Genomic DNA, 23,946 nt, shown 5'->3' on the forward strand with positions numbered 1-23,946 from the left:
AATGGCTGGACTGCTGAAATGGCTTCGCATAATTTTGATGCAACCTGGATTGGCACCTGCTCCATAAAATTGCCTATCTAACAAATAAATCCGCATCAAAATCCATCCATCCGTTCAACACTTACAGCTAAGAAACAATTTTTTTTTTTTCCAAATTTAAGCTTGCTTATTTTACAAACCTTATCCTGTATCTGCGCCAGATAAGGCTGCAGGGCATCCGGGGGGGCATGTAGAAACGCCTTAGGCTTGCCCGCCGCCGCTGCCACAGCCAGTAGATCCGCAGCTAGCAGTCTTGCGCGTCTCCGAGTCGGAACAAAGACTACACAGGGGGAGGTGCCAGCCGAGCGGGTGATCGCGTTGTAGATAAACTTGCTACCCTAACGCACTTAATAGCGCATAACTTTTGAACGAGTGCACCGATTTTGATGTAACCTGGATTGATACTTTCTCCATAAAATTGCCTACCTAACAAATGAATCGGTATCAAAATTCATCCATCCATTATACATTTATAGCAAAAAACAAAATCCAAAATTCAAATTTACACACCTTATCCTGTATCTGAGCCAGATAAGGCTGCAGGGCATCTGGCGGGGCATGTAGGAACATTTTAGGCTTCCCAGCAGCCGCGGCCGCAGCCAGTAGATCTGCAGCTAGCAACCTCGCGCGTCTCCTCGTCGGTACAAAGACCACGCAAGGGGAAGTCCCGGCCGAGCGGGTGATCGCGTTGAAGATGGGCTTGGTCATGGCGGCTTGCCGGCTCGGCGGGTGCGAGATGTTGAAGCCCTGTGGGGAATAAGTTTGGTTAAACGCTGCTTGAGAGAGCAGTGGATGATTATGGGCTGATGATGATGATGTCAGGTTCGTTGAGGTATAAATACATTACGTACATGAGTGTTGATTTACAAATGTGGACTGAGGGAGATGATGTATAAAACAATTACATTTTGCACTTATCGGTGCACTCCTATGTTAGATAGTTCAGCATTACCACAACCATCAGAGGTCCTGGGTACGATCTCAACACCTTCAATCTGTATCTCTAATATGGATAATCCTTAGGGCTGATTTTTCAATGGTCAGATAAACGATATCTGAGGAATAACATTATTGCTGTCACTATCTAATACAAATACATATTCAGATGTGACAGCATCAGAATTATTCCTCAGATAACGTTTATCTGACCATTGAAAAATCTGCCCTTAGTTTTCAAAAAGTTAAATGATCTGCTATAAATCCTGTCGCACTCATTATACGCTCTAGTATATTATGTCACTACGCTTTACTCGCAGTATCCACTCGCGCACACATCACACTCGTGCACTCACCTGTATGTGCAGCTCGAGCGGCGTGGCGCGCGCGTGGAGGTTGAACGTGGCGTGCGGGTTGCAGCCCAGCCAGGCCGCCACGTCGCGGGCGCAGGCTAGGGGCCAGGATAGGGCCACTATGCGGATTGGCTTTTCTGTGGATGTAAGAGAAAATATTAGCTATAGGTAGGTAGATTAAAACTTATAGTGTAAAAGCCACGCCAATTGAGAACGGGAGGGAGAGAATTAATAGGTGTAGAGGGGAAAATAAGTAAAAATAGAGGCACTTGTTAAGTAAAAGTGGGCAGGAAAGCGCCACTATGCGGATTGGCTTCTCTGTGGACCGTAAGAACATAGGAAAAAAGTTATAAAAGCGATTTATTATTTTATAGCGTGCAGAAGGGCTAGCACGGGGCGCAATTATGACGTGACAAAAGTTCTTAGAACATATCGCATATGCTGAGCTAAGGTGTGCAAAGAAAAATGCTAAGGATTGTAAGTCACAAATCGGGCTATGGCCGTAGCTTGTCATCCTACAATGAAAGAATGACAACATTTAATGTAACGCCCCCTTATATTCGTCGGAAACAGCATTATATAATAAACCTTCACAAATTTATACATTCCTTTATAAACTCTCCCAACTTGATCTCCTTAATAAGATTTAACGCAAAACCCAACCTCCGTCATCCTAAACCATTCCATATCCAAAGTTGTAACAATAATATATATTTTTTCAATCCAATTGTAAGAATGTGCCGTCTGTATAATGACTTTGCCTGCTCTAAAGATTGTGATGTTGATGTCTTCGATCCAAGAGTATATAAATTTAAAACGCTAGTTCGAAGGTTAAAACTAATAATTACCTGAATAATTACTTGTATAATATAGATTTACTATTATTTAATTTTGTATAAGCATTGCTGCTGTATACTTATAAACTTGTGTTAGCTTAAGATTTTCATGATGTGTAAATATACCTAGGTAGTTAATCTAGTTCTTAATTATATATATGAATACCTCTTCTCATGTTACGATTAATTGCTATTTTGTGTACCATATTGTTCAATAAAATAAATAAAATAAAATAAAATAAGGCTGCGTGATGCAAAACTTTTGTCACGTCTTAATTGCGCCCCGTGCTAGCCCTTCAGGATTGTTTTGTTATCCAGGAGGTGTTACACTACGATTTCAGCTTTTAAACCTCCACTATAGTGAGCGGACAGCCGGAATGTAATCCCTCAGAAAGTGATGTGACGCCATCTAGCAGTAAACCACGTCACCTACACACAAGTGTACCTGTCTGCGAGGAGATGTATCTCATGCGGGAGCACACCACCTCCAGCACGGGCCCCTCCTCGCCCCCGAGTAGTTGTAGGTTGTCCACGATGAGCAGGGACACGGATTGGACGGACTTGCGGACCTTCCATCTGTGGAGGAGAGTGGGGTTATAGGTTTTACATTAGTGGGAGTTACATTCTTCATTGACATAGTCCATGAATCTGTGGAGGAGATAATTGATGAGTAGGAGTTACATTATCGTTAGCTGTCGCCATGAAAATCACGCCACAAGCGACAGAATCTCGGCGAAATATTTTAGTACTTCACTAGGTCTGTATCCAAAAGCTATAGATCGCATCCAGTGACGTGCATTGGGAAAGAGACCTACGTCAAGCAGTGGACTGCTATAGGCTGATGATGATGATGATGAACTTTTGTTCAACACTTGTTTTTAGGATAAAAAATAGTTCATAGTACAATGTTACGTTTACGCAATACCTCATAGCAATTAATAGAATAAAAAATTTTGTCACCGGCTTATAAATCAATCAATAATACTGGAACCACAACAGTAATATAGGAAGTCCGATGAAATGAGGAAGTTTCTTCAACTCCCAGCAGGCACACAACGCAAACCCCACCACTATATCAACCTATATCTGTCAAACAGCCGTCATCCGGCGCTCACCTGCGCGACAGCACGTCCCACTTCTCGGCGGTGGTGATGATGACCTGCCCCTTGTTCAGCAGCTTGTGGTCCGTCGCCGTCTCGCCGGTCAACTGCACTATCTGTTGATATGAATTTGCATATCACAGTATTAGAAAATAAAAAAATATAACGTATTTTTAGTAAATACTAATTTTAATTTGTGTTGGTGCTGGATACCGAATAAAGAATTTTAGCTTATCTTAAACCTTACAACAAAAAATATACATTGTAAAACATAGAGCATTTACCACAAAAACTTGGACAGTATTTAACAGGTGTTTAGCGCTGTCAAACGCCTACAAAATCTGTCAAATTTAGTTTTAAACACTTGTTAAACAGTGTTTAAAGTTTTTTGTGGTAGAACAGTGAAAGTACAACTATATGAACTACAGGCTTCAAGTAAAAACCCATCCAAAAAATACACATTACAGAATGCGTTAAAAGTGCGTTCACAGTCAGCAAATTACGTAATGGTGGCGCATAAACTTCACCACCCAATTAAACCACACGGCGTTCGGGACTCCCCAAACCAAATTCATTTCACCACACATCACTCGCGTACCTTCAAGTTGAGGTAGTTGCCGAACTTGTGGTACCAGTCCACGAACACGATGTCGGCGAGCTCGTCCCGCGGCACCAGGTACACCACGCGCCCCGCGCTGCCTGACGACACGTGTCTAATCATACAGGTTTCACATTCATGTCGACACACATTACACTCGTACCTTCAAGTTGAGGTAGTTGCCGAACTTGTGGTACCAGTCCACGAACACGATGTCGGCGAGCTCGTCCCGCGGCACCAGGTACACCACGCGCCCCGCGCTGCCCGACAACACGTGTCTAATGATACAGGTTTCACATTCATCTCTTCACACATCACACTCGTATACCTTCAAGTTGAGGTAGTTGCCGAACTTGTGGTACCAGTCCACGAACACGATGTCGGCGAGCTCGTCCCGCGGCACCAGGTACACCACGCGCCCCGCGCCGCCTGACGACACGTGTCTAATGATACAGGTTTCACATTCATGTCGACACACATTACACTCGTACCTTCAAGTTGAGGTAGTTGCCGAACTTGTGGTACCAGTCCACGAACACGATGTCGGCGAGCTCGTCCCGCGGCACCAGGTACACCACGCGCCCCGCGCTGCCTGATGACACGTGTCTAATGATACAGGTTTCACATTCATGTCGACACACATTACACTCGTACCTTCAAGTTGAGGTAGTTGCCGAACTTGTGGTACCAGTCCACGAACACGATGTCGGCGAGCTCGTCCCGCGGCACCAGGTACACCACGCGCCCCGCGCTGCCTGACGACACGTGTCTAATGATACAGGTTTCACATTCATCTCTTCACACATGACACTCGTACCTTCAAGTTGAGGTAGTTGCCGAACTTGTGGTACCAGTCCACGAACACGATGTCGGCGAGCTCGTCCCGCGGCACCAGGTACACCACGCGCCCCGCGCTGCCTGATGACACGTGTCTAATGATACAGGTTTCACATTCATGTCGACACACATTACACTCGTACCTTCAAGTTGAGGTAGTTGCCGAACTTGTGGTACCAGTCCACGAACACGATGTCGGCGAGCTCGTCCCGCGGCACCAGGTACACCACGCGCCCCGCGCTGCCTGACGACACGTGTCTAATGATACAGGTTTCACATTCATCTCTTCACACATGACACTCGTACCTTCAAGTTGAGGTAGTTGCCGAACTTGTGGTACCAGTCCACGAACACGATGTCGGCGAGCTCGTCCCGCGGCACCAGGTACACCACGCGCCCCGCGCTGCCTGATGACACGTGTCTATAACAAAAACAATAATAATATAAATATGTGGGACATCTCACACACGGCCATCCGACCGCAAACTAGGCTGAGCCTGTGGTATGGATGTCGGACAGCTGATATATCTACACAAATAGGGTTAGCGAAGATCTTGTTTCACGGATTTTACATCACATGCTGGTAAACCTGGTTTAAACCAGCTCAGTTAACGTACGAACATGAATGTAAAAGCCAGTAAAAGAATTACATTGGCCACCCCAGCTCAAATAGTTACGTCCTGAGGCTCACGGGTGGAAGATATATTTGTAGTGCTCTCATGGGTCGAAGATAGATGAATAACACTTTATCGCGACTTACAAACAATTTCTATAAGTATTTTCATTTCACGTATCACGCGTCACTGTATCATAAAATTTAAGTGTTTGCGCTAGACCTAGAGTCACCAATGTAATACTCTTGATGAATGTACACCATGTTTTACGCTAATAAGAATACTATTCTCTTCATAATAAATAAAAAAATGGAATGGAAATTATGATAAGAAATAGCGCGACTCAAAAATCGTGTCGCAGAAACTCTCGCAAGAAAAATTCGGGCAAGCCTCGCCCTTATATTGATTTTACATTGTAACATAGATGAATGTACAATTAACCCTGTGTTAACGCCACAACTTTGCTCGCATGGTCAAATGACGTCACGATGCCCAGACGCCGCCTCCTCCCGCACCGCGGCCCCGCCGCCCCACCGCCCCTCCGCGCGCCGGCCAGCAGACGCTAACCGACTGTACAGCGAAGCGCACGCATTTTCTCAGAATTACCAAATATTGTAAAGTTACGTGATTAAAAGACTGTATATATTCAAAAGTTCTTGCATTATCATTCAACAACCATAAGAAACATAAACTCTTGAACAAGTGGCGACCGTTAACAGTACATAAAACGACACGAACTTGTGCGGTACATTGGAAAACCGTTAAATTCCTGGGAAGAAAAAGCCGTTATAAATCGCGAGCCGGAGTCCTCCTGCTGCCTACAAGTCGCTGCCTGCAAGCCTGCCGCCTGCCTGCCTGCTGCCGGGAGCTCAAGCCGAGACAGCCTGCCGCCTGGAGACATTATCACCTGGAGGTGTGATCCGGGACCGCTGCCGTGCTGCCGCCGGCTACGTGGACTATCAGAGGGGAGTGCTCGTTTCCTTTTCCTTTACCTATATTCCTTTTCCAGCTTCTATTTAGTAAGCCGTACTCGTACTTTATTAGCTATTGCTATCCACATAACTTCATTGTGCGCTCAGCTGTTACATTATAAATTACATTATATTATTACGTTGCAAAGACATAAAATAGTTTGCTTAGCATAATACATACATAATAGCATAAAAATACTTAAATACTATTTAAATAGTTCCCTCTTGCTATATTAATCATAATCATTAGCCGTTACGCAATTAGTGTCCAAGCTATTTTACTTTCCATTAGTATAAAAAACATAGTGAATGTTTAGCATTATTTTCATTATTTTGCACTTGCTTTAAGCCATAGTCAGCCTTGCCCTGCCGTTGCAACTATCTACGCATATATTTTAGATAGATTTGCCGAAAATATTTCAGGTTGGCCCGCCCGCTGTGACCGCTGCGTGACCTCCCCAAGTGACCGTTGCGCCGGCGCGGCGCGCGGTGCCTGCCTACCCTCTTCGTTCTTTCTGCTTCGAGACTTCGGAACGAAGAACCTTACCCCGTTCATTGGATTTGGTTTGCCCTTTAAATTATTTTTCCTTTTATTGATTTGAGCCTGAGTAGTATTTTTTCTTATTATGCCTAATAACATGAGTGAGGAAATGGAGGCTGTATCTGATGCTGATCAAAAGATTTTAATTAACTTAGTAAGGCAGAGGGGTTCTATTAAGGGTCGTTTAACCATGTTTAAGGATCGAGTTGACACGTTAGCTAAAATACCTATTGATAAAATAAGTAAATCCGAGATCAATGATTTAACTCTTCGGTTACAAAAAATGCAATCTTTATTTGCTGATTTTGATTCAATTCAAACTACAATAGAAGTTAAATCCATAAATACCGATCAACAAACTTTATTATCCGAGCGAGATGCTGTTGAAAGTATTTTTTATTCGGTAATTTCTTTAGCTCAGGAAATTATTGATTCTTCACCTAACAATGAGAAGGAGCATAATTCAAAATCGGTCAGGTCTGCCTCATTAAGTTCAGACAACATGATGACCAACATTAAGTTACCAACAATAAAACTGCCTACTTTCGACGGGAATTACATTAAATGGCTTGAATTCAGAGACACATTCGTATCCTTAATACATTCGAATGAGGCTATTCCTGACATAAATAAATACCATTATTTGCGTTCCTCTTTAGAAGGTAGTGCCGCAGTCGTAATAAAATCGATCGAGTTTACATCCATTAATTATAATGTAGCTTGGAATTTATTACGTGAACGATATGATAATGAAAAGATCTTAATTAATAACCACTTAAAGGCGTTATTTAATTTTGATTCCCTTAATAAAGAGTCACATAAATCTCTTCGTTATCTCATCGATCACATACAAAAAAACCTTAGGGCCCTTGAATCATTAGGCCAACACACAGACCACTGGGATATCTTAATCATTTATTTGTTTTCAAATAAACTTGATCCCATCACGGGTAGGAAATGGGAGGAACATAAAAATAGCTTCCCCAACTTACCAACTTTATCTGACTTTATTAAGTATTTACGTAGTCGCGCAGACGTCCTTGAAATGATGCAACTTAATAGAAGCGATAGTAAATATGATAATCGTAAACACAGTTTACCCCAAAAAGAACCACTTAAAATTACAAAGGCATTTATTTCATCAGTTGACAAAAAACAATTTAAATGTCCTTTCTGTAATAAAGGTCATCGCATACTTGAATGTTCTAACTTTAGTAAGTTATCACCGGAGGACAAGTCGAGTGAGGCCTTGAAGTTGAACCTCTGCTCGAATTGTCTTCGCCGAGGTCATGAAGCATCTCAATGTTGGCTACAAGGTTCTTGCCGCATCTGCCAAAAGAAGCATAACACTTTACTTCACATTGATGAGAAAAATGATAACTCATTAGGACAAAATAACAGTACTTGTTTACATTCCGTGCCCATTCCCCCAGCTTTATCATCTGGTCAGGTACTTCTGGGTACTGCTTTAGTAAAAGTAAAAAATCTTAAAAATAATAAAACTTACCAAGCTCGTTGCCTTGTAGATGCTGGATCACAATCTTCATTTATAACTGAAAACCTAAAAAATAAAATGGGTCTAGTTAGTAAAAACATCGGTTCATCAGTCTGCATTGCTGGAGTAAACGGTGCTAAGAGTCACATTGCAGACATGTGTGAAATTTCAGTACAATCATTGGTTAACTCGTATTGCAAAACATTAAATTGCTTAGTCCTACCTAATATTACGGGATACTTACCTAATAATGAGATTAATCTCTCCGACTTAAACATGCCTTCGGTCATTCAGTTAGCTGACCCTGAGTTTTATCGTCCTTCAGAGATCGATATGCTCCTAGGCGCTGAAGTATTTTATGACATATTGCTCCCAAAACAAATCAAGTTAGGGTTTGATAAACCCATACTTCAGAGTTCACAATTAGGGTTCATTGTAGCTGGGCCTCTTAATATGCATAATAATTCACAAAAGACGAAGGTGCATCATTGTAATTTCACTAAAGAAATATCAGAGAAATTAACAAAATTTTGGGAGCTTGAAGAAGTCCCAATCTCTAATCCTAAATTATTAACATCATTAGACAACGAATTTTGTGAAAAGCACTTCACTGAAAACACAAGGCGACTAGATAATGGTCGGTTTTCAGTAAGTATGCCACTTTGTGAAAGTGAATCTGCACTTGGCGATTCCTATACGATGGCCAAACGACGATTCTTCAGTTTAGAGAAAAAACTTAATAAAAATATAAACTTAAAACAACAATATTCTGACTTCATAAAAGAATATGAAACATTAGGTCATTTAACCGAAGTTGAAAAACCTCCCTTTGGCTATTATCTCCCTCATCACGCAGTTGTGCGAGAAAGCAGTGAAACTACAAAGCTACGTGTAGTTTTTGACGGTTCTGCCAAAACTTCGAGTGGAAAATCATTAAATGACATTCAACATGTAGGGCCTGTAGTACAAGATGAGCTCTTTGATATACTCATTAGATTTCGTCAGCATAAGTGGGTACTTACAGGCGATATCCAAAAAATGTACCGTCAAGTCGAAATTAATCCATCTCAAAGACATCTTCAAATGATTCTTTGGAGAGATAGTGACGATGAATCTAAACAGGAACCGTTACGTATCTTACAGCTCAAAACAGTTTCCTACGGAACAGCTAGTGCTCCTTATTTAAGCACTAGGTGTTTACTGCAGCTTGCTAGGGAGTGCTCTGATGAATTCATTGGTGAAGTTATAGAGCATGATTTTTATATGGATGACCTGCTTACGGGAAGTGACTCAGAAGATGGATTACGTCATATTTATCAATCCGTAACAAATGTCCTAGATTCAGCTTGTTTCCCCATTCATAAATTCAGAACAAACTGTCCTCAGATTTTTTCACACGAAACAGAGTCACTATCTCTTAATCTAGACAATGAATCAAATGTGTTAGGATTACTGTGGTCTCCTAATCCTGATCACCTTAAATTTTCAGTTAAAACTGATACTGGTTTTGAAACTCTCACTAAAAGGCTGATATTGTCTAACTCATGTAAGATATTCGATCCTCTTGGGTTACTTAGTGCTTGCGTAATAACACTTAAAATTATGTTACAAAACCTGTGGCTCTTAAAGCTAGAATGGGATGATCCCGTACCTAGGGATATTACTAAATTATGGAATTCATTATTTCAAAATATTCATATTTTAGGTTCAATTTCAGTTCCCAGACATGCCATTTGTACTTCACCATCAAACGTCAGTCTTGAAGTATTTGTGGACGCAAGTCAAGCCGCATATGCAGCTTGTGTATATCTGCGGTCCACAAATGACGCGGGAGATGTGAACGTACGTTTATTATGTTCAAAGTCCCGGGTAGCTCCACTTAAAACAGCGACCATTCCGCGTCTGGAGCTATGCGGTGCGCTGTTGGGCGCGAGGCTCGCCGACAGAGTGACCACTGCTCTCCGAGGTACGGTTACAAAGAAAACATTTTGGACAGATTCAACAATAGTCCTTGGTTGGATCAAAACACAACCAAAAGTACTTAAAACTTTCGTTTGTAATCGCATCCAAGAGATACATGAATTAACCTCTGAGGATACCTGGAGATGGGTTCCTACCTCCATGAATCCTAGTGACCTAGCTTCCCGCGGTATAGACCCAATTGAACTTCAATCTTCAACGTTGTGGTGGCATGGTCCCGACTATTTAACACCTGTAAAACTTATGGATGCAATAAAAGATTGAGTATTGAGTATTGAGTATCTTAAAGAAGATGAAACTGAATGGCCTAAAGATCCAAGAACAAAACTCGATTTACCTGAAATAAAAACAAACGTTAGTACAGAGTTAAAAACAGATAATCTGATAATTTTTTCTGATTACTCTAATTCTAACAAATTAATAAGAATAATTGCATACGTATTAAGATTCATAAATAATTGCAAAAACATAAATAAAATACAAACAGAAATTTTACAACCTAATGAAATAGAAAATTCACTTACTTACCTTGTAAAACTTTCTCAGCAATCAGCATTTTCCTCCGAGTTAGATACTTTACATAAAAAACAATCCTTGAAACCTAAATCTAAAATATTACAGTTGTCACCATTCATCGACAATAATGGAGTGTTGAGAGTGGGTGGTCGGCTTCATAACGTTGACTGTGACATGCATAAAAAGAATCCAGCATTATTAGATGGTAAACATGTTTTCACCAAACTCTTAATGGAAGCCGAGCACCTACGTCTTTTACACGCCGGTCCTCAACTGCTCCTCAGCTCCTTTAGAGAACAATACTGGCCACTAGGTGGTAGAAATTTAGCCAGAAATATTGTAAGAAACTGCACATTGTGTGCCCGCCTACGCGGTAAAGCTGCGGAACCGTTGATGGGCAATCTTCCTTCAGACAGGGTTAATGCTGCACTACCATTTCAAATTTGTGGTGTTGATTATGGTGGTCCTTTCTACATATCTAGTAAAAAGGGTCGTGGTAACTCAATAAGTAAGTGCTATTTATGCTTATTTGTGTGCTTCACTACTAAGGCCCTACACCTAGAACTTGTTAGTGACCTCAGCTCTGCAGCCTTCATTCTTGCTCTGCGAAGGTTTATTTCAAGAAGAGGAAAAATGGAAAAATTGTACTGCGACAATTCCACAACTTTTGTAGGCAGTAAAAATGAATTAAATAAGGTTCTCCGTTCCAGTCTTAAAAGTACTCATGAATTCTCTGAAATTAAATTTATATTTACCCCCCCCTACTCACCAACGTTTGGTGGAATTTGGGAATCAGGCATTAAAAGTGCTAAACATCACCTCAAACGCATTATGGGTAATGCTAGCTTAACATTCGAGGAGTTGAGTACGCTGTTTACTCAAATAGAAGCCGTCCTCAACTCCCGACCCCTAACACCATTATCACCTGACCCACGCGACCTTTCTCCTCTCACTCCAGGGCACTTCCTCATCGGGCGTCCCCTCACGGCGCTGCCGTCACCTCAGATCACACGGAAGAACATCACCAGATACGAGCACATCGAGAAGCTACGGCAGCACTTCTGGGACCGGTGGCGAAAGGAATACCTGGCTGAACTTCAAAACCGTACGAAATGGCGAACTCCCGAAAGCAATCTTCGTGAAGGAGCAATGGTTGTGCTTAAAGATAATAACTTACCACCCATGTTGTGGAAACTGGGTCGAGTTCATAAAACCTATCCTGGCACAGACGGAGTGTGCAGAGTGGCAGACTTCTTAACGACAAGAGGAGTCGAACGTCGTGCTGTTAACAAGGTGGTTCCACTGCCAGTCTATGAGAAGCTTGAAAACGGTGGTTTTCAAGGGCCCCCAGATTGTTAACGCCACAACTTTGCTCGCATGGTCAAATGACGTCACGATGCCCAGACGCCGCCTCCTCCCGCACCGCGGCCCCGCCGCCCCACCGCCCCTCCGCGCGCCGGCCAGCAGACGCTAACCGACTGTACAGCGAAGCGCACGCATTTTCTCAGAATTACCAAATATTGTAAAGTTACGTGATTAAAAGACTGTATATATTCAAAAGTTCTTGCATTATCATTCAACAACCATAAGAAACATAAACTCTTGAACACCCTGAAAAGAAGTAAAGATCCATTCATCCGCAAATCTATCTCTGCACACATCGCACCTGAGCAGCGCGAGCTCGGCCACGACGGACTTGCCGGAGCCGGCGGCCGCGCCCGGACGTTGTCGTCCGAGTTGTACACTACTACATACATACACTACCAAACATACGACCAAGTTGAACATTTTTACATGAGGGGAGACAAAATGAGAGATTTGTGTTAGATCGCAACATTTTTTTTAAATAAAATAATATGATTGAAGGTATCATGAGGATTCGTGCAAAAATCTTGTATAGGGATTTTTCATTCATCCGGCACATTAGTCGTGTAATAACACGCTTTACGTCTTTCGGATATGTTTGATTTAAGTATGTACATAACGTCTATTCACACACATAGAACGCACTTTTAGATTCATTTTAGGTTGTAACATGGATAAATTTAAATGGTATTTCCAATTTATGATGAAAGCTGAAAAAAAGTACGAACGTACATACAGAAAGAACGCTTGTTACTATCGACAATAGCTTTTTCTGTACTTTTCGGTTCAAAAGTATAATCTGCAGATCGGCGTAAGTAGCCAGTTTTCTATCTGTATAGCGCCAAATCAATGAATTTAAAAGAAGCAACGATCCATTCATCCACAAATCTATGTCTACACATATCGCACCTGAGCAGCGCGAGCTCGGCCACGACGGACTTGCCGGAGCCGGCGGCCGCGCCCACGAACACGTTGTCGTCGGAATTGTACACCGCGTTGAACACCTGTAAGGGAGAATTAAGGGTTAAAAATGTTATAACTGACAGTGAATGAGTTCACAAAAGTAACTGGGTGTATTATGAAAAAAGATAAGTTAAGTTTTATAGTAGTGCAGTGAAATAAACCACTTTAAAAATTGTTTATTACACTGCACTACTGCATTACAATAATTTCTGTAATAGTGGTGTAAGTATATTGTAATAATAAATAAATAAAAAACTAGGCTAGGACTAGACCTAAACCATTCCTTCATTGTAAGGAGACCCGTGCCGCAGCAGTGGAGACGTGATGGGTCGTGATGAATGTAATACGCGTGCAAATAAAGATACATTATCAAAATGGCGGCCAAGTTGGAGTGACCGACGGCGACACAACGCATCTGGGGCAGCTCGTTTATATTTATATGTAGAACGACGGAGCGTCGCTCGGTCGATGCAGGCCTAACGCAACGCACAGACAACGTCTGTGAACCCTGCCCGCCAACAATTTATTCTATTCTATTCTCTGTGGGGGTGTAGGTACCTGCACCTGGCTCTCTCGAGTGGAACCTTTGAGCATATCTCCGAGGTCTAAAGTGCCTTCCTAAGCTTAGAGACCATTTTCCCACCACGCTGGTCCACTGCGGGTGGATGGGTTCACATATCTAGATGTGCTAGATCTAGATATGCAGGTTTCCTCACGATGTTTTCCTTCACCGTAAGAGCGATGGTATACATTGTACTTAAGTTAAAAGAGCTCATTGGTACATGTCAGCGCCGGGATTCGAACCCGCGTCTCTTGCGTGAGAAGCGGGCGCTTACCCGACTGAGCTACCACCGCTCTAAAACCCTGTATAGTGGATGCCCACCTGAGTCTGCATGGGGTTGAACATGGGCACCGAGTCGGCATACAGAGCCTCGTATTTAGGGTTCCTCAGGGCGGACAGCGGCAGCGGCTGCAGGTCCAGCAGCTCGGTGGGCGGCGCGCTCTTCTCCGGCAGGATCAGGTGACGGAACGAGACGGGGAGCTGGGTCTCGGAGCCGATCCATCTGTGGGGGGGGAGGGGGGTTTTAGTGGGCGGATTCTGTAGAAGTTAAAAAACAAGCTAAAATGTTTGCGGAGCAAAGTAACCTCCAAATGGCAGCTTTTTGAAATTGATTCTTTGATCCTTTAGATATCCAATGGTATACATTAATATTGGATAGATTTGAAGCTACAGCATAAACATAGCTTTAAACTTAGTTATAATTAGGATGTTTACATTGTCATAAGTTACTATAAGGATAATACGCAGACGAACTAATTGCTACTGTTATTAAGCTAAAACCTGACATATTGGCCTTGAATGAGACCTGGACAAAGGAAGGACAAGAAAGGTATGCTCCCAAGGTACCGGGGTACTCTCTAAAGAACACTCCTCGTCCACACGACAGAACCGGTGGGGGTGTGGGCTTTTTAATTCGTAGAGGACTACGAGTTAGAATCAAGCCGCACCCACCCTCTGAACTCGAGCAGATGTGGCTGGAGCTGACTGTACCCGGCGTAGGGAAGGTAGTAGTTGGAACCGCGTACCGACCGGACTCCGGTCTATCGCCCGGTTACGCAATCGACGCCTTAAGCGAATCAATTAGTATATTTGCCTATAGTAGCGTAATTTTTGTTCTGACAGACTTTAATGTAGACCTACTCAAAACTAATGTAGGCTCCGCCCCAGAATTATTGTCTTTTCTCAGCCAACAAGGCCTCCATCAGTTAGTTCGAGAACCAACAAGAATAAAAAATGGCACAGCTACATTATTGGATCTACTAATCACTGACACCCCAGATGTATGTAAGTCGATTAATGTCTTTCACAATCCAATTCTGAGCGACCATGGTCTTGTTCTAGGAGATTTCTTTATAAAAAAACCACCCGTTTTGCCACGTTTTATCTGGACTCGCAGCCTTCACAATATAGATGAAGATTCATTTAAACATGATTTAAAAGTACTGCCCTGGGCTGATGTGTACAGTATAACAGATGTAAACCAAATGGTTGTCCGGTTTAATGATCTCCTTATCTCACTATTTGACGTGCATGCACCACTGTGTAAAATTAAACTGAGAGAGAACCCGTCTCCTTGGCTGACAGACACAGTAAGGACAATGATGTCGCTACGGGATAAGGCACTACATCGAGCACATACAACAAAGCTAGATGTCCACTATAGGTACTATAAAGACCTCAAAAATTTTGCAACTAATGCTATTAAAAGGGAAAAAGAAGCATTCTTCACACACTATGTAAATAATAATAAAAACAAGCCAACAGAGATGTGGAAGTACCTGAAAAAAACATCTGTTTTAGGAAATAAAATTACAGATAGTCTCCCACAGCACTTAAATGATCCTGATAAAATTAATAACTTCTTTCTTGATGTTCCTGGGGACGATAACATTAATCCTGAATTAATTAACTTCTATGAAAAAAATAAACATAGTTCGGGAGTATTCTGTATGGAAACTCTCAGTCAAGCTCAAATTCAAAAAATTCTTAACTCAATAGGAACAAATGCAGCTGGTTACGATACCATAACAGTAAAGATGATTAGGATGACCCTAGACGTGACCCTTCCAATAATAACTTTTATCATTAATAGCTCATTAACGCAAAGTATTTTCCCATCCCCCTGGAAACAAGCAAAGGTGAAACCGATACCGAAGTGTACGACTGTTGAAGAATATAAAGACCTTCGCGCCATAAGTATTCTACCAGTTTTATCGAAAGTCATAGAGAGAGTTGTCTGTTCACAACTAACCAAATATGTAGAAAGAGAATCAATTCTCCCGGATATCCAATCTGGCTTCCGTAGCCAACACGGAACTGCTACATCTTTGGCTCATGTAACGGACGACATTTTGGCCGCATCAGACGCGGGTGAGGGTTCTGTTCTGGTACTTCTAGACTTCTCTCGTGCTTTCGACTGCATCAGTACCCGACTGCTTCTGGCCAAAATGTCATACTACGGAATTTCTGAGAGCGCGTGCGAATGGTTTCACTCTTTTCTAACAGAAAGATGCCAATATGTTGATATAGAGGATGATCAAGGTAATCACAAGGAATCGCAGTTAAAATCCATCACGCGAGGCTGCCCACAAGGTTCAATCCTCAGCCCTCTTATGTTTATCCTATACACAGCCGATCTTCCAACAAACCTGTCAAACTGTAAAATACATCTATATGCAGATGACACGCAGCTATATCACTCATTTAAGCACAATTTGACAGACACTGCAGTGCAACATATAAACGAAGACCTGGATAAGATATACACATGGGCTAAAAGAAATGCTTTGGTACTCAACCCAACAAAATCCAAATATATGATTCTAGGAACAAAGAGACAATGCGAACAGATATCAGAGCATTCACCTTGTATAAAAATCAACAAAGAAATGGTCGAAAGAGTCAAGACAGCTAGAAATCTTGGCTTATTGATTGATGAGGAAATGCGTTTTGAAGAGCATATAAATTCAAAAATTAGAACTGCATTTTTTCGTCTGAAGATTTTGTACGGCATCAGAAAGTTTTTAAAGGAGGACATAAGAATTATACTTACAGAGTCTCTGGTTTTATCTATTTTTAATTACTGTGATACTGTCTATGGTCCGAGACTATTCGATAAAACTAGTCGCGCTATTCAGCGGGTGCAGAATGCTTGCACTCGTTTTTGCTTCGGAATACCTAAACGCTCTCACATAACTCCATACTTAAACGAGAACCAAATACTAAAAATGGAAGGACGGAGATTGTTACACCTCGCTGGGCTTATCTATAAGGTAGTTCACACAGGGAGACCCCGATATCTGCATGACAAGATAAAATGGCTGGGAAATGCACATAATATCTTCACCAGAAGCAAACTATCACGTAGAATGGAGATTCCTAAACATAAAACAGCTAACTTTAAAGGAAGTTTCAAATATGCAGCGTCAAAAATATGGAATGATTTACCACCACCATTGCATGAATTTATGTCCTATCTATCTTTTAAAATAAAATTGAAAAAAATATTATTAGAAAAACAATTATCTGCGTCTAAAGAAATTTACAAGCATAAACATAAAAAATAAGTCTGCATAATATAATATATTATTACATATAATCATACCAAAGCACACATTCTCACAAGACACACACATACATACATACATAACATACATTCACACTGACACACACCACTCACATATAATGTTCTATTTATTTAGTTAACACAACACCCAGGGACGTGCTGAAAAACAGCGCTGTCACAAAACATCTGTTTACGGCAGCAAATGCTGAGCATGGCACCTTTTGCCGAAAGTCTGTATTTATAGGAATAATTTTGTTTAGAAATAGGATTAGTAGTATTAGTACTAGTGTTTCTTTCCGCATGTTTGCAAATGTTTCGGCAATAAATATTATTTTCTTTCTTTTTTCTTTCTTTTTAATACCTTTTGGAATGGGGCGAGACGTTTCGGCATACGATGTGTTCTGTGATAAGTCGTTATAGTATATTGTAAAGGGGAGAGTCCCCCTCTCCCCTTTACAGGAATACGAAAGAGAGTTCCGAACTATGTTTAATGAATGTTTTATAATAAGGATGTTTATGTTCTATAGAGTGAAACGAACAACACTGTATTTTCACTATTTAAAAGCACGAGTGCAATACCTGTCAGACACGATCCTGAGGAAGTACTGCGGCGGCGGCGGCTCGAACAGCGGCACGTAGATCGTCACAGTATGTTCCTGCTCGCAGTACTTGCTCTTCAGCAGGAACATCTCGTGGTGCTAGATGTGAGTAGCAACACGAGTGCAATACCTGTCTGACACGATGTGAGTAGCAACACGAGTGCAATACCTGTCAGACACGATCCTCAGGAAGTACTGCGGCGGCGGCGGCTCGAACAGCGGCACGTAGATCGTCACAGTATGCTCTTGCTCGCAGTACTTGCTCTTCAGCAGGAACATCTCGTGGTGCAGGATGACCTCGGAGTCGACGTCCTCGCAGAGCACCCAGAACGCTTCTGATTGGCCGTGGATCTGAGGGTGGAATGGGGTGGAGTTGGTTTAGAATTAATATGGACATTTTCGGAGTTGGGACGAACGTAATCATAAGTAAGCACGATCTCTACTATATATTGCATTTTCACTTGCATAGCTATTTAAACAGATAATGGAAAATACGTTAGTTTAATGCCGTCGCGTCGTTACGTAGAAACCTTTTTTACGTAGTATCCTTTAAAAAAGTAATTTGACCTGTGCGAAATGTGTAAAAGCGGATTTTGAGAGATAAACGTAAATATGGAGCTAATTAGATTTTATTCATAACGGTTTACCATTTACCCGCCTTTACATGTGTGACAATAGATTTTAGTCTCCTAAAAGAGGAGGCTATATGTACTACTTTCATATACATAAGAAGCATACCTTCTCATCCCACTGGAAGCTGGGCGTGATCGTCAGCGTGAGTCTCAGCGAGGCGCGCGTCACGGGCTGCGCGTGCGCACTTAAGGCGAGCCGCGGGAAGGCTGCCACATAGCGGTGGATCGTCTTGCCTAGAATAGAACAGAATATAACTTTAGATAGATAAATAGATAGAATACTCTTTATTTGTACACACACATGAAATTAACTTACATAACTGAAATACTAACACATATGTACAAAAATGCCGGTCTTTTCGCTTAAAGCGATTTTTTCAAGACATCCTTAGGGTGGAAGGATATTTATGATCAAAGAGGGGACAAGTGTACTAAAGAATTCTAAAGGAATAGCGTTTTTTTAATAGCCTATTTATTTTACCACTGCTGGGTAAAGGCCAACCCTCCCCTAGCATTATTTAACAATTTTCTATTGGTTGCCTAGATAAGATAAAATACTGTTTATTGCACACAAACAGAAAAAGTTTCACAAACATAGAAACAAAATAAATAGTACAATCAGCTGCTTAACCTGACTTTTAGTAGAAATTTCAGACGCAGGAATTTTGATTCACTTTATGTCCTACATTTAGTCACTATGCGGTCAGGAGGATAAATAGCTAAGTATACACTTTTGTACCTTATCAAACTACCTACATAATAAATGAATGTTTGAATAGGCAGTTTGTGAGTTTGTCAACAAGGTACAAAAGTCTACAGCTACTTCTGCAGCTAACTGTACAATCGGCGGCCTTATCACTAAAAGTAATATCTTCCGACAAACCTAGTTTGGGCGCGCGCACCAGCTCGCCGATCTCGTTAGGGCCGAGGTCGTACAGCTTCTCCCACGGGAAGTTCTTCTTTTCGAGCTTCTTTATGACCTGAATGAAAGAAAGAAATAAATAAATCACATTTATTTACAGAGATACAAAAATACAATTTAAACACAAATAAAACAAAAACAAATAGTATAACGGTTTCCATACATCTAGGACGAATGATAGACCACCTTAAAATGTTAGCCGTTTCAGGGCGTAGGTACACTTTTTGAAGTATGAATAAGGTATTGGATGCGGAAAGCTATAGATCGCATACAGTAGCAGGCTTTGGTACAGGGCTCCGTCCAATGGGCTGCTGTCGACTGAACAAGACTCCTTGGTAAAGGCCTTTCTCATCATCATCATCAGCTAATAATCATCCACTGCTGGACTCGTCTCTCTGTCTCCACTCGAGAACTCGTCTACCCCAACGGTTACCGGTTCTTCGGCAGATATGACCAGCCCACTGCCACTTCAGCTTGCACATTTTGACAGCAATATCGGTAATCTTAGTCCTCTGACGAATATTAGCCAATAATGTTGCTGTAATATAGCGTACCTCCTCCGGTATCTTCCTAAACTGGCGGAGCGGCGACATGGACTGCCACATGCGGCGGTCCACCATCTTGCATAGCGCTAGCGTCTTGTCCACCAACTGGGCCCAGCCTGTGGACGAAGAAATATTGTTAATGTTTATAACAAAGAGGTTAAAGCAACTGGCACGCTAACTCAACAACTTCTGTTCTGCAACTTGAGTCTATTTCCCTAGTAAAAAGTCACGTGGCCAACAAGGATTCTATGGAGATAATTACTTTTAGTTAAAAACTATACCAACTGCATTTTAAGTAACTAACTGGTTTCAAATCATGCTCGAAGGACCAAAATTTAGAGATGACCTAAAATAAGGAGTTTCTTAATAAAATTGCTAATCCTCAATATTAAAGCTACTATTCTGACACCCTGTAGCTAATGTCACACCACTGGAGCACCCTGTAGCTCACCTCTATACAGCACGATCTCGAATATGGCGCGCAGCAGGCGACTGGCCGACTGCGTGACATACACCATGTCCGCCATGAGAGCAAACCCTTCTAACTTCAGTTGCGAGATGTAATTCTACTATAAAGAGACTTACTTTTACTTCAGTAAAAACAATAGAAACGGCATTTTAATTAGTAAATCCGGAGGTTTTTAAGAAAAAACCCTCTCCTCAACAAATAAACTATTCCAACATCATCTAGCATTGCTGGGACACCCTGTAGCTACTGTGCCACTGCTGGAGCACCCCATAAATAGAGGTTTAAATACTTCTTAAGATAGATATTTTACTAAAAGGAAGCTTTACTTTCAGTAAAAAACTATACAAACTGCATTTTAAGTAACTAACTGGTTTCAAATCCGGCTCGAAGGACCAAAATTTAGAGATGAACTAAAATAAGGAGTTTCTTAATAAAATTGCTAATCCTCAATAATAAAGCTACTATTCTGACACCCTGTAGCTAATGTCACACCGCTGCAGCACCCTGTAGCTCACCTCTATACAGCACGATCTCGAATATGGCGCGCAGCAGGCGACTGGCCGACTGCGTGACATACACCATGTCGGCCATCAGAGCGAAGCCTTCTAACTTCAGTTGTGAGATGTAATCCTAACTAATATTATAAATGCGAAAGTAACTGTATCTGTCTGTCTGTCTGTCTGTTACTCTTTCACGCCAAAACTACTGAACGGATTTGAATGAAATTTGGTATACATATGGTCTAGCTAGACCATGGGAAAGAACATAGGCTACTTTTTATCCCGGAATTCCCACGGGAAAACTTTTTAAGGCGAAGCGCGCGGGAACAGCTAGTTCTACTATAAAGAGACTTACTTTTTTTACTTCAGTAAAAACATTAGAAACGGCATTTTAATGAGTAAATCCGAAGGTTTTTAAGAAAAAACCCTCTCCTCAGCTATTAAACTACTCCAACTTCATCTAGCATCCCTGGGACACCCTGTAGCTACTGTAGAGCACCCTGTAGCTCACCTCTATACAACACGATCTCGAATATGGCGCGCAGCAGGCGACTGGCCGACTGCGTGACATACACCATGTCGGCCATCAGAGCAAACCCTTCTAGCTTCAGTTGTGAGATGTATGCTTGTAGTAGCTGATGATAGGGCATTGTACTATAAAGAGACTTACTTATACTTGAAAAACAATATAAACGGCATTTTAATTTGTAAATCCGGCTCGAAGGATCCAAAACCGTTTTTTACAACAACAAAAACCCTTTCATCAGCTTTTAAACTACTACAACTTCATCCATCATCGCTGTAACACCCTGTAGCTACTGTAGAGCACCCTGTAGCTCACCTCTATACAGCACGATCTCGAATATGGCGCGCAGCAGGCGACTGGCTGACTGAGTGACATACACCATGTCGGCCATCAGCGCAAACCCTTCTAGCTTCAGTTGTGAGATGTATGCTTGAAGTAGGACGTTGATTTTCGCCGATGGCTCTTCTATGCTCTCTTTGATCGGGATTGGCACCTGAGGAAGAAATTTTTGAATCATTTATATTGTTTTTTTTTTAATTCATTTTAGGGCCAGCGTTATTTTTAGGTGCAAGATTTAAGGTCAAAGTTAGGTTTCAGCTTATTCTATTACATTATATGAAGTGATTACAATCGGCTCACTCGAATGGCACCTTTGTACTTACCACCTTAGTATCTAAACTGAAAAAATGGCTCCTTCTGGGAGAACTACTATGTCAGTCAGTCAGTCAGTGGTAATCCAGCTTTATATATTATAATAACTAGAGGTCGCGTTGTGGCGCGGGCTGCAAGCAGCCGCGCGGGGCTTTGATGATTTCGGTTCGGTTTCAGCAGGGTATTGACTTGAACATATCGTAGCAAATCTTTCTTGCGTTTTGTTACGCTTTAAAAACTGTTTTCACTATGAAAGTCTTTATTAAAGGGGTACTGATGATTTTGTTTTAGGTACATATACATACATACACACACGCTCACGCCCGTATCCCAGGGGGGTAGGCAGAGATTACGGATTTCCACTGGGCACGATTCTGACACACCTCTTTCGTTTCTTCCACATTCATACATCTGCGCATACATGCTCGTCGGTTACGGGTACTCTTAAATTGGCCCTTTTTCAGTATGTCGCCAATCTGGTCGACATACGTCCGTCTAGGGCGACCCCTCCCGACTCTTCCACTTCCACTGTTTTAGGTAGTTACACGTTTTCAGTATGAATATTGGTTTCAAAAGGATATTGACTTGAACATACTGTAGCAAATCTTTCTTGCGTTCTGTAAGGCCTTAAAACTGTTTTCACTATGAATTTCTTTATAAAAGGGGTTCTTGATGATTATGTTTCAGGTGGGATAAAGTTTTCAGTATGAATTACGGTTTCAGCAGGGTGTTGACTTGAATAAACCGTAGCAATTCTTACTTGCGTTTTGTTTTGCATTAAAAACTGTTTTCAGTATGAATTTCACTATGACATGGGTACTGAAGATTTGGTTTAAGGTGAGATACCGCTTACAGTATGAATTATAATGAGATATGGGTAGTGATTTGAAGATTACGCATCACATATTTGTGGTATTTAGTATCGCCTTGAAAACTTATTTCAGTATGAATAATGGTATAAAAAAACGTAGATGTGGAAGCATAATAGCATAATAATACCTACAACGGATCTATCTGGCACTTGGCTTTACAGAAAAAAAAAACTGAATATAAATGATATATGTTTCATCATTCTGGTGTTCAAGTTAAAGACGCATCCAAAATTTTGACCATTTACCACTACTCCATCCCGTACTCGTACTAAAAAAAATTGGTTCCTTTTACGGATTGTCTCACACAAATACGGTAAGGAAACTGATCTATATGGACATTTTTTGGCTTCGTAAACTTTACCTAGTATCGAGCCGACATCGTTTTGTTTACAAATATTGGGTTCTTTAATACGTCATAAATCTGAGGCACTTCCATTCGCGCGTTTTTCTAGCGTCTCGATTATAAGTTTACTCTGTCCCTCAGAGATACTTTTTCATAGCAACGAAATACACAGGTTTTTTAAATTCATAAATTTCTTGCGTGTTTGCTGTTTAAGACTACTTTTTACGGAACTATGTTTTACTTCAATTTAATCCATAATTAGAACTATAAACCGATAGTTTACATTGTTTTGCCTCGCTTCGCTCGGCTCCACTTTTACGGTAAGGTAATACTTAAGTTGTATTGCCTCGCTGCGCTCGGCTCTTCAGTGATTGTGGTATAGTGTTTTGAATCGTTTTGCCTCGCTGCGCTCTGCGCTCGGCTCTCCAAGATTTGTGGTACGATGGCTTGGATTGTTTTGCCTCGCTGCGCTCGGCTCTCCAAGGTTCGTGGTATGATGCCTTGGATTGTTTTGCCTCGCTGCGCTCGGCTCTCCAGTTAAACAGGCAGTTGGTGATTAAAGTAGTTTAGCCTCGCTTCGCTCGGCTGCACTCTAGGTCTCGGAATAATAGTTTAG

At 41.5% G+C, this 23,946-nt stretch overlaps 1 protein-coding gene across 1 annotated transcript in view; it reads right to left on the reverse strand.

Annotated features, from left to right (window-relative positions):
• The window catches only part of LOC105381757 (putative U5 small nuclear ribonucleoprotein 200 kDa helicase), a 68,774-nt gene that overhangs the window by 11,599 nt on the left and 33,229 nt on the right, over nucleotides 1-23,946 (reverse strand). The window contains exons 24-35 of the mRNA XM_048629957.1: nucleotides 21,780-21,957; nucleotides 19,979-20,085; nucleotides 19,386-19,482; nucleotides 18,609-18,736; nucleotides 18,040-18,221; nucleotides 14,028-14,208; nucleotides 13,091-13,185; nucleotides 5,006-5,120; nucleotides 3,280-3,380; nucleotides 2,610-2,740; nucleotides 1,332-1,465; nucleotides 550-786 (exon numbers count right to left, since the gene is read on the reverse strand). Coding sequence (XP_048485914.1) covers nucleotides 550-786; nucleotides 1,332-1,465; nucleotides 2,610-2,740; nucleotides 3,280-3,380; nucleotides 5,006-5,120; nucleotides 13,091-13,185; nucleotides 14,028-14,208; nucleotides 18,040-18,221; nucleotides 18,609-18,736; nucleotides 19,386-19,482; nucleotides 19,979-20,085; nucleotides 21,780-21,957 — 1,686 coding nt within the window. The remainder of the gene's footprint in view (nucleotides 1-549; nucleotides 787-1,331; nucleotides 1,466-2,609; nucleotides 2,741-3,279; nucleotides 3,381-5,005; nucleotides 5,121-13,090; nucleotides 13,186-14,027; nucleotides 14,209-18,039; nucleotides 18,222-18,608; nucleotides 18,737-19,385; nucleotides 19,483-19,978; nucleotides 20,086-21,779; nucleotides 21,958-23,946) is intronic.

Source organism: Plutella xylostella, chromosome 24, assembly GCF_932276165.1.
Source record: "Plutella xylostella chromosome 24, ilPluXylo3.1, whole genome shotgun sequence".
NCBI classification, from domain to species: Eukaryota; Metazoa; Arthropoda; class Insecta; order Lepidoptera; family Plutellidae; genus Plutella; species Plutella xylostella.